Source organism: Lissotriton helveticus, chromosome 5_1 (assembly GCF_964261635.1).
Source record: "Lissotriton helveticus chromosome 5_1, aLisHel1.1, whole genome shotgun sequence".
Classification (NCBI taxonomy): Eukaryota; Metazoa; Chordata; class Amphibia; order Caudata; family Salamandridae; genus Lissotriton; species Lissotriton helveticus.
The window spans coordinates 751,901,626-751,913,770 of NC_136065.1; the positions used below are offsets into that span (position 1 = coordinate 751,901,626).

General features: G+C 43.7%; 1 protein-coding gene across 2 annotated transcripts in view; it reads left to right on the forward strand.

The window, feature by feature from the left end:
- Nucleotides 1–12,145, forward strand: part of NOLC1 (nucleolar and coiled-body phosphoprotein 1) — a 429,768-nt gene that overhangs the window by 305,384 nt on the left and 112,239 nt on the right. For both annotated transcript variants that reach the window (XM_078643222.1, XM_078643221.1), the window contains exon 5: nt 9,102–9,896. In XM_078643222.1, coding sequence (XP_078499348.1) covers nt 9,102–9,896 — 795 coding nt within the window. The remainder of the gene's footprint in view (nt 1–9,101; nt 9,897–12,145) is intronic.

Consider the following 12,145-nt stretch of genomic DNA (forward strand, 5'->3'; position numbering starts at 1 on the left):
ACCTGCTGTGCATTCTGGGATACTGAGAGAGTTCTGGAAAGTTTTCTTAAAGGCACAGTATCCTGTTCTGAGCCACATAATGGCCGCCTATGGGGCTTGTCTGTCCACTCCTTCCTCTCTATCATTCCAGAGGATTTTGCTGGGAAAGGAACGTTTTTCTCTGTGAAGAAATCTGGACAGGCTGTGCTGTTTGTGGATTTTTGGTGGAATTTCTAGTTGAAGTACTGGACAGTGTTGCCTGGGGATATAGGCTGCATTATCTGTCTTTAAACTCTCTTAAGTGTCTGTGCAGGTCTGCATTTTTTGACAATTTAAGAGATTATTTTTGATTGCTCCGGGGTCCACGCACATGGGCGGGACTATTCACTAGATTATGACTAGAACAGAGATACCCCTACTACAGAACTGGAGTTACAGGACAGAAACTACTCCTTACACTTGCATTAGCTCTTTGTTGATGGACTGGGCTCGGGAGACAGAAGTGCACCCCTGAGTCGCTTCCCTCGACATAAAGCTTTCGATAGCTTGGGGTGTAATTTTCTGATGGTGGTGCTTGGTGGATTTAAAATTGTCCCAAAATTTCCTAAATGGATCTCTCTCCTATACAATTCACCTCTACCCGTGTTGAAACCGGCGCCACAATCTGAGTCCTTTAATATAGGCCGCTGCGCTAGACAGGGATGTCTGCTCTCCCGTATTATCTTTGTGCTAGCAATGGAGCCACTGGCCTGTGCGCTTCGGAGGCACGCTACCGACCGGGGGATACAGGCAGTCAATTACTGGCATATAATTTCCATGTATGCAGATGAAGTTTTTATACACCTGCGCGAAGAGGCTGCGGTCCTCCCGTACCTTTTGGCACTGTTGGATCAGGATTAAAGATAAAATCCCAGCTGTTCCCAATTATGTTTTTCTCCCCGGATCAACGGCAGGATTTTACGGGCACCTTGCTATGTATTCATCATTCTGTACAGGACTTGCTGAATGGCAACCTGGGTAAGACCATCACTAAATCATCTCCACCATTCTGGACAGCATTGCCACTCTCTGCTAATAGTGTTCCCCAGACTATGATTTCGCCTTGATGCCCCGTAAAATCTGATTTGAGAGCACTCCTGATTGCACTGGGGTTGGGTAAGGGCGGAAGCGACTGTCCCTTAACAAATTATGTGCTCGCGCAGGGTGGCTTAGGAGCCCTGAACTGTGAATGTTATTATGTGGCCACCCGGTTTCAATGGCCTACTTGCTGGCTGGCCAGCCAAAATCTGTCCGAGCTAGGGCACTGGTCAGGTAGGAGGATGCACTCACCTATGATGCTGGAGTGGCTGCTGGGGTCGGAGAGACGGATCCCTAAATGGGCCGGGAAAATACTAATGGGAAGAACCCCTGCATGATGGAGCACGTACACAGTCAAAGGAAAGCCCCCATGCTCCCCTGACCTATTGCTATGGTCAGGGGTGGATTGCATAGATTGGGGCTTCAGACCGTAAGCTACAGCCTGGATCAACTCTGGCCTCATTACATGGGGGGCCCTCTTGGACGAAATCCTTTGTACTTTCAAGATCTTGGTCGACGACTACGGTATCCTGCAGGGGTCTTTTCTTCTTTAACCTTAACTAACTCACCAATCGCACAAGGTATGGCAAAGAATGCCTGATGTACTAGACCTGTCTAGAACCCTCCAACTCATGTATACACATGGACCTGGTCTCCGTGCTATCATACTACTATATCATTTCCTGTGAGTGGATGAGGGTACTTCCCTCGCTGCCTTCCGCACGTATCCACAAATGCTAGACTTAAATATACCCAGTTCATTTGTCTTCACCACACATCTCAGGCCCTGTAGACTGGTGTGCCTGTATAGGGGAACCTCGTACTCATGCCCGCGCTGCCAATCCGACGCGGCTGACTTCATCCATATGGTATGGTCGTGCCTCCAGCTGATTCCTTAGTGGGCCCCGGTGTCAGAGCTGCTCTTAGAAGCGATGGCTGCTACACTACATATACCTCTTGGGGATAACTTCATGCTCAGCCACGCGTAAGGATTCCGCTACCAACAAATTGCTAGGTTTGGCGATTGTCTTGGCTAAGCGCAGAATAGCAATGTGCTGAAAGTCTATGCACCCCCCACGCCCATTAAACTATGGTTTTCTGACCTGCCCGCTGGCGTTATAGCTGAACAAACGGCAACGCACGTAATGGGAGCGGGCTGCCCACCATTGTCTCACCCTCTCAGACTAGCAGAGGTGCCTGGAGGTGGTGGGGACCCATCAAAAACGAGCCTCCCTCTAAATGCGCATGCGGCGCACAACACACTGCATGCCAGAGTGCGTGTTGTGTCACCCTCCTACCTGCCCATCCACCCTCACTCAAGAGGTGCCGATGGGGCAGATTACTTGTACTGCATGACTGCCCTCTCCCCTTTCTGTGCCCAATCTGTCTCACTGTCCCATGACTTACATTAGTCAAACTATACTTCCTTCGCACACCCAACAGTTTATTGGCTTTCTCCAAGACACGCTGTTTTTGGGCTACTTGTAAAAATTGTTATGAATGCTTGCATGTACACGTGTGGTGAAGTAGAACGTGAATGTTGCACATCGTATGGAACATACTTCTTTCAGTGGACAAGTCATATGTCTCTCAACCGTATTTTTCAACCTATCAAATATATTCCATGTCATCATACTTATTGTTCTTTAAAATGTTAATAAAGAAATATTTTTTGGGAAAGTCAATTGAACTTCCTGTCTTTTTCCCAAAACCTGAATCAGTTGTGGAACGGGCTCTCCATACTTTGGATATGAAACGAGCCCTCATATACTATGTTCACAGAATCACACCATTTAGGAAGACACTATTTTTTGTTGCTTTCTCCAAACCCTGTAAAGGGAAGGCTTTGCCCAAGTCTAGCATTACCAGATGGATCCTTTGATGCATCCAAACGTGCCCATTTCTCCTAGAGCTCACTCCACTTTGAAGAAAGGAGCGTCCATGTCCTGTCTGGGGAACATCCTAATAGGTAAGATAAGCTAAGAAGCTGCTTGGTCCACACCATTTTCTTTCACAAAACAGTGTGTAGATGTGCTAGCCTGCTAACAAGCTAATGCTGGTCAGGCAGGGCTTTGTTCACTCTTTCAATCTGCTGCCACACCCACAGGCCAGCAACTGCTTTTTGGGAGGATTGCTGTACAGTCTATGTTCCACATGTGTATCTACAGCCACACGTGCTTTGAACAGAAACTGTTACCTCCTCTAAAAGAATCTGTTCATAGCATATAGTGCTGTAGATTCATATGTCCACCTTCCTCTGTGGACACCGATAGCCATTGCAGTGTCACTTAATATCTCTCTTTCTTCTTTTGCATGGATATCTCCTTATACTGCACTTCACATTCCATCCTCACCTACCGTGCGGTAAAACAATAACAGTGGAGTCAATGGCCATGCGCATTATCAGCATGAGTACCCAGTGACTCGAAACTTCCTTAAAAGAAAATCAGCTTGCACACATCCAGGTGCAACGCTAGATGGCAGGAGTTTGCACAGCATGTGAATCTACAGGACTACATGCCACGGACATATGCTCACAGGGTCACATTTTCCGTTTGGTGGTCTCAAAAGGAAATTAGCACTTAGTAAAGTGACTCCCTCAAAGTATGTCTGGAGAGGGTTGTGCAGTGGCAACATGTCTAGAGAGTCAGGCAAACAGATCCTCTGTGGATCTATTTTTGCAATTTTTCTGCCATATTCTGGGCATTGCGCAATAAAAAGATATATTTTCTTTCAGGATAATATCCAAGAATACTGTCCACTCTAAAGGACATGGAGTGAATCACTTTAAAAAAACAATTTTGAGTGAAAAAGTCGTAAAAACGCAGATCTCTGCTCTGGGATCCGGTTTGCAAGAACAAGAAACAAGCATTGGCATTGCCAATAGGTCTCGCCTTTGGGACCTTATAGGTGTTTAGATAGATCTTTTGGCTTTGCTAATGTTCGTAAGCTATGTTATAGAGAAGTTAAGTATTAAAATGGTTAACAAGCTGTCATTGAATCCGGCACGATTTTATTTCGAGAGGGAAAGTACCAGCTCGTCTCAAGAGTGAATTGATATTTTTTAATTAGAGAGTACCGGCTCTTCTCAGAAACGAGCAGGTACCCTGTTAGAGTACCTGCACTACTATTTTTCCACTTCAAGCACTGGAGATACCAAGTCATTAATTTGTGGGGGATGAACAAAGTCTCACTTCACGAATACTTAAAAATAAAAAATAGCACGTCGCAAGACAACACATCAGATACTGATCTCCCGATCCAAGGAGTTACACCACAAACGAGTGAGGGTCTGGGGTGAAGTAGCCTTACACATCTCAAGCTCCCGAAGAACACGAGTAGGCAGGGACCCTGGCGGTGGAGTGTGCACCCAGTAAGGGAGAGAGAGCCGAGACTCTGCCCCAGCATCTCAAACAAGGAGCCAGAATGGGGCAGAGTGACAGAGTGCCAGCTCCATTTTATGAACTTCCGAGGCTTGATATTAAACAGCCGAGGGCCCGTAAAACTGATAAACTGCCTCTGTAACCTTGTTGTTTTTCAGTCAGAGCAATGCGCGCGCGGGGGCCCTCCTCTCCACAGGATGCTGGAGGCCCCTCGGGCACAGGAGGAAATATATATTATTTGGTGCTCCGGGCAGGTCAGATATATACATATATACACCATGAACACACAAAGAATAAGTACACAGGACCTGGAACAAGCGCTGAGTGCCTTCCAAGCTATTTCCCCAAGGAACACTTTATGCCATGTCTTAATCCCTGATTAGCAACCACAGGGGATGTCCATAAACCCCGAACCCGGGACAAGCAATCAATACACCTAACAATAGGTTCAGGGAGAAGAAACACTGAAGTTAAAATACTTCCAACAATTCAAAGAAAGAAATAAACAAACAAAAGGAAAGAGATGAAAAAAGTGGTTAAAGAGGCCCTTTAAAACAAAGTACTAGTATCAAAAATCACATATTTATTGTGTCATATATCAACAGTTCCTTAAAAAGAATTAGTTAACGTACAAATGTGCTCAAGACAAAAAATGCTGGTATACAAAAAGGGGGGGGGGGACATACAAACCATACAAGTGGCATACAAAAACATTACATATCGGGATAAAGGAACAACATAAACATAAATATTGTGTCCTTAATTAAAATGGAGCCACAAAGAAGCGTCGACGGCGTTTCGACCGATATATTATTGTACGGTCATCTTCAGGACTTGGAATTATTCTTGAGCAATATTTATCTTCAGCTTAAAACAGGGGAAGACCAATCTTTAATTGAGGTCATCCAAGGATACTTTTAGTGGCACGTATAGCGGATACAGACACCCTTCATTGAACTGGCTTCACAGTGTCAAGGCAGTGGCCACAAAATTTCAACCAACTGCTCGCCTCATTATGTGGCAATCCGCGCAATTCAGGCGGCCCAGGGTTCGTTCCGCGTTAGTGACAACAACTCCTGCTGTATCCGCTATATGTGCCACTAAAAGTATTCTTGGATGACCTCAATTAAAGACTGGTCTTCCCCTGTTTTAAGCTGAAGGTAAATATTGCTCAAGAATAATTCCAAGTCCTGAAGATGGCCGTACAATAATATATCGGTCGAAACGCCGTCAACGCTTCTTTGTGGCTCAATTTGAATTAAGGACACAATATTTATGTTTATGTTGTTCCTTTATCCCGATATGTAATGTTTTTGTATGCCACTTGTCTGGTTTGTATGTCCCCCCCCCCCCCCTTTTTGTATACCAGCAATTTTTGTCTTGAGCACATTTGTACGTTAACTAATTCTTTTTAAGAAACTGTTGATATGACACAATAAATATGTGATTTTTGATACTAGTACTTTGTTTTAAAGGGCCTCTTTAACCACTTTTTCCATCTCTTTCCTTTTGTTTGTTTATGTCTTAATCCCTGCCTCGGCTGGGCACATCTGTGTGGTATCCTGTTCCGGGGCGAGCAAATACGGATTGGGTCACAAGGAAAGCCTAATTTACTGAAAAGTCACAGATGGTGAAAGAGCGACATAGAAGGGAAGGTGATGGTGGAGGCCAAGGTCTCTGGGGGGGAGGGGGGAGTAGGGATAAAGGGGTGTGTGGTGGTGGGTGTAGTATAGTGAAAAGGCCTGGTCTTTCGGGGTATGTCTCACTCCTTTTAGGATTTTATGAGGTGTTTTTATTCATGCATCTCACACCCCAGGAACAAGCCGCAAAGTCTCACTTGTTTTCACGCTTACAATTTCCATTTCTCACTCGTTCCGGAACTTGTTAGCCAAAGCGGAAAGCAGGGTCGGGGAGAGTGGGGAATGAGAAAGGAGCGGGAACCATGCAGAAGTGAAAGTAGGCGAGAAAAGGAGAAAGTACATGGATGGGAACCGGAAGTGAGGGAGTGTTGACAAGGAGTGTGATTGGGAGAAAGGTGAAGAGAAATAGAAGTGTAGAGGACGGCAGAAAAACGTGGAGCAAGAACGAGCAAAGAAGACCAGGCAAGATAGGAAGAGTTCGAGAGAGAGAGGGGAATGAGACAGCACATGGAGAAGAGGAGTGAGCGTGACCAACATACACCTGTAAAATGGAGATTGAGGGAGAAACATCTGAATGAAAGAGATAGGGAGTGAGTGATATAAATTGATACTGAACGAGAGAATGAAAGGAACATGATGGAAGATACTTTGGGAAAGAGAGAGGCAAGACAAACAAAAAGGCAGAGAAAGATGTGTTGAGAGAAGGGGGGAGAGGGATGTGAACAGACAGGAGACGATAGAAAGAATGTACAATATGGAAGGTAATATAGTGAGAAGGAAGGAGGCCGATAGAGAGGAACAGAGCGAAAACGACAGAGGGGATTAGACAGATAGGCAGGAAGGCAAACAGATTAGAGAGCAAAAGGATCAGGAGAGAGTGGACCAGGGAGAGTGGAGGAGAGAGAGAACCACCGCTACGGGCACGACAGTGACGTATTGCAGCCAATGAGGAACAAGCCCAGGAGTGGTGCATGCGTGCACGCTCAGTCTTCACTTTTCAAGCACTGCACTCGTGCTTGTGGCGCGCCGCTGCTCGCTCCCGCAAGGTGGATCCCGCCACAAGCACGGTGTGTGCTTGAAAATGAGCAGAGCGACGACTAAAGGCCCTACTAAGCAGCGCATGCGTGCTGCGTAGGTCAGACCAAAAAACAATACTGGCTAAACTGGTACCTATGGGGATGATGGGACACTGAAGTTTAGAGTGCCCATAAAGGTGCAGTGTTCTTTTCTCATTGTTTTCAATACTGCAGCCTCTCCAGCTACATTGTCCTATTCTTCCTACCATTCACTGTAAAAGAAAGTAAAAACACTTTGTGGTACATTTTAACCTCCACTATTCTCTTTTAGTGACTTTATGAAGACTGAATGCTTTTTCCTCCATCTTTTAAAGCAAATTAATGGCATTTGACAGTATAGCCTATCGTAAGGCTGCATATGCACATGTATCTCCTGGCCTTTCCAAAGTAAGGTGAAGGTGCTCTAAAAATGTGATATTGAAAGAACTGCTTCGTAGTCCCCATCCGTGAGAAATTGAGATTTCCCTGAAAGAGAGCTAGGATTGCAGGTTAGAAACAATTTCATCTTCACTATCTAAATTACCTTATGTTCCACTTCAGCTACGCCGCTCTTTGTATGCCAGCCCTGTCTATGTACCTAGATTTAGAAGAATGAGAATGGGTTGGGCATTCTGCATGGTCTTTGTTGCCTCTTATTGGATTAACCTTTAAGCTGAACTTTGAAAACTCAAGCGGAGTCTGCTTTTAGAAATGGATTGGAAACGTGGCTGTTAAAATCCTCTTCGCTTCATAGTTCACACCACAGTGTAGTCTTTGGTTTCCTTAGTGCCAGGATTTGTACATTTTTGGGAATTAGTTTGTATTGCAAATCCAATATTCATTTAATCATATTCCTTCATTCAGGTTTTCAACCATTACAGCTTGCTTGTCAGTTATTACTGCCTACAGCAAATGTGCTTCAGACGCTTTGTTCAATATCCCAATGGTTAAGGACTTCCTAGAGGGCATTAAAACGTATTTTTCTCCCAGTATCTAGACCACCTTCTCCTGGGAGTTGAAAACTGAAATATCACATCTCATGGGTTCGCCATTCGAACCAATTCACAAGGCCCCCTTACAACACCTTCCCTAGAAAGCAGCTTTCTTTGTGTCTATAACATCGGCATGCAAGATTTGAGGAAGTCTTTATTCATATGAACCAAACACAAGTTTTCATAACCACATACTTATGAGGACTCATCCAAAATTCCTACCCAAAGTAGGTGTATATTTTCATGTAAACCAAGCCATTTCATGACCGTGCCAACTTTGCCACACCCCTACTCCTCTGGCAGAGGTGTCTATCAACACGCTTGATGTTTTTGTTCTTAAATTTTATTTTGAGAAGACTAAACAAGTATGACCATTGCTGAAGTCTGCCTGGGGTCTGTTCACAAAGTTACAGGTTTTGTTGTTAGGATTCATATTATAGGACAGATGCCCAAGTAAGGCAGGCTTCCTTGAAAAATCTGATTGCTTTTTTACCATTCAAAAGATTTACTGCGGATGGGCTTGCTATTCTAGTCAATGCTCCTGATTATGAATGAAGATTCCCTTGGAGAGAAGCACATGGTTTTAAACTTGTAGTCTTAGATGTACTACAGGGAAATAGAAATTGTAATCATAAGCAACCCTCCCACCTCTTTGGTGAAAGGGTCAAAGGTGATTATTGTATTCTCTAATTATATTTTTTGGTTCCACCGTAAAAAAGAAGGGAACTAACTCGCAGCTACAGAGCATGATGGAAAACTGTGAGATGTTAAAAGCACAGTGTCAGTGCCAGTCTAACAAACATAGTTGAAACCTATATGCCTCCCACATTGTCTTAGTTCCCATAAGGAGAACTAGGATTACAGGTAAGAACCCTTGACTAGTTTGTTTTTAATTGAAATAGCAAGCAAACTCTACACTTATCCTAATTAAATAAGCACAGCATTTCCAAATATCTGTTTTTCTTTTTCCCCAAGAATCCAATAGCTCTGAAGAAGAGACACCTGCAAAGACTAGGACCAAAGCATCTGCATCAAAGTTTCTGGTAGCCAAAGCAAAGTCGTCCCTGACCTCAACAAAAAGTGTTAACAAAAGCTTGGGCTCTAATAGCAGTTTGAGTGAATTGAAGGTGAAAAAGAAAAGCAAGTCAGGAAAAAAAAAACAGAAGGAGCCTCTGCCATGTCCGAAGCAACTTTTTATGTCGGAGAAAAAAATCTTAGCAGTTCCCACAGACAGTAGCTCTGATTTGGACGCCTCAATTGCTTACAAGGATGACATTTGCAAACCAGCAGTGAAGCATAAAGCAGTGGCTTATGGCGAGCCCCCAGCATCTATTGCTGGCATGTCTCCTACAGTACCCACAACTTCTATTCTACCAAAAAAGGGTCCTGCTGGCAGCAGTAGCACATCGGACAGCTCTAGTGAGGAAGAACAAAAACCTAAAAAGGCTGTGCCTGCAGAGTGGGTAAAATTAAACTCTGCAAAAAAACCTAAAAGCAGCTGCTCAGATAGCAATTCTGATTTAGAATCAAAGCGGGAAAAAAAGTCGCTCATGTTTACCTCTTCCAGAAGGACAGCTGCTGTGAGCTCTACTAAGAAAAAAACAACAAAAAAAGACCACAGTAACAATTCCTCACATTCAGAGGAGGAAAACTCTGTTGTTGAAAGGGGATCTGCAAGCACACACAGGACAGCAACACTCAAGACTAAGACTCCTGAAAAGAATGAAGACTGCTCAGAAGAGAGTTCATCCAGTGAAGAACAAGTTAATGGTGAGATTTTCCTTTGTGAGCTTATTATACTAGTGACAGTGTTAGCTTGATATTTGTGAAAGGGCGCTTGAATGGAGCAGTTATTGGTTTTCTAATAAATAATTCATAGTTCATTGAGAAGCCACTCAGAAAGACTGATGACCTCCGAATACTGTAGGTATAAGTTGTAGTAATATCAGCTTTAGATGTAAAATCTTTCAAACGTTTAACTTTAATTCGAGCTTTGGTACATAGAACACACGTATTTAAACACAACGTGTAACTGTTTAGCCAACTAAATGAAAAAGCACGATGAATCTCCCTAGGGGACTGCACACTGGAAGTGATCAATCTTCCATCAAGACAGCAGAACCTAGCCCCATTGAAATGCAGTTCACGCAGCGTAGCACCACTCATAGTAAGGGTGGCTTTCGCCCAATTTTACCAGAATGTGATAATTGGTTGGGATGACGGAGAATTTAGTTAAGGTTTCCATATATATTTATAGGCACTGTATGTGATGAGGGTGCTTACTGACCCTTCCCTGTAGAGTTATTCCAGTTCCCCATAACTAGGGTCCTAGTCTTTCTTTATTTGTGGTGTGTGTGGTGGAGGCATATCATTAATTTGCTGACAGACAACCATTTACTGCATGAATTGTCTGTTTGAGACTCTGGCCAAATAGCATAAGATAGTGGTCTCTATCCAAGCTTGTAATTGCACTTATATAGCGCATATTACACCTGATAAAGCATTAAAACACTTTTTTTTGGCAAACAGCACGTTTCTCCAGAACCCAAAAAGGATTAGTGGTGAAATATTTTATGGAAATATTTCATCAATTTGAGTGGTGGGCATGTTAGTCTGTTGGGTTGAAAAGAATTGTGGAGGACTAGAAGAGGGAATGGTCTATCAAGTGTTTATTTGGAAATCATAGCAGTGGGAGGAGTTTTTAGATGAGTAAAGGAGAGCTGTAGGGGTGAGTGTCTCTAGAAGTGGGTTAGGGAGAAAGATGAGATCAGATGATTCTAGGAGGGATACATTAGGGAAGAATTTAGAAAGGCTTGTTTGGGAGATTTGAATAATAAAATAGGTTTAAGATGATGCAAGGAGGGTAAAGGAGGGAAGATTCTAGAACGGGTTATTGTGGGGATCATAGTAGTAGAATGGGGTTTGGGATGAGTCAGAGTGGAGGTGGCGTATATATTGAGAGAGGTATAGGGTAGTGCATTGGAGACATAAGTAGTGCAATGAGGTTTGGAATGAGTCACAGTGGAAATTGAGGATTTATTGAGAGAGGTATAGTTTAAACTATGGGGTAGGGCATTGGAGATTCTGAATTAGGAGTAAAGATAAATATAAAGATACATAAGTACATGAAAGTTATGTATGTATAAGTAAGGTAATGTAGGAAAGTAGGATCTTTCTGGCATAGATACCCACCCCCATTTTTTACCTGGTGTCGGTGTGTTTTGACTGTAGGTGACTGGTGTCCTGCTAACCAGGACCTCCATGACTGTGCTCTCTCCTCTAAAATTACTGGTAAGTGTAGGAAAGTAGGATCTGCTTTCATTGTTACTCCCACTTTTTGTTGGTGTAATTCTGTTTTCTCACTAATCTAACTGGGATCCTGCTAATCAGGATCTCAGTCAGTGTACTCCCTCCCAAAATTGGACGATGGTAAGCACTTTGGGACTTTCCTAATTGGCTACTTGTGTACCTTTCTAGGTCCCTAGTATATGGTACTGAAGTACCAAGGACATAGGTACACCAGGGGTCTCCCATGGGCTGCAGCATGTAATATGCCACCCATGAGAGACCACTCAAACTGTGACCACAGGCCTTCCATTGCAGCCTGTGTGAGCTAGTGCCAGCACCACTCACCACAGAAATAAGTTTCCTTATATCTGAGGTTACTGCACTTAAAACCTATAGGTCGCCCCAGGGTAGGCCTTTCGAACCGAAGGCAGGTGTTTGGTTATAAGTATGAGGGTACGCTGCATAAGCAAACCTGGGAGTCTATTCTCCTGGCTTTGTAAGTGCGGTCAGCCATTTTAGACATAAAGTGGATATCAAGTCAAATATGAGATGCCTAACTATATATTGGCTGCACCAAAATCAGTCATGTTTGGTATCAAATATGTTGGAATCCTACCCCAACACCAATTTCAGTGTTGGATGTAGAATCCCAGGTTCTGGGGGGACAAAACCATGAAATTGCTTGAGAGAGTGCAGTGACCTAGCATATCTCTCCCCAGGGTGGTGCTAGT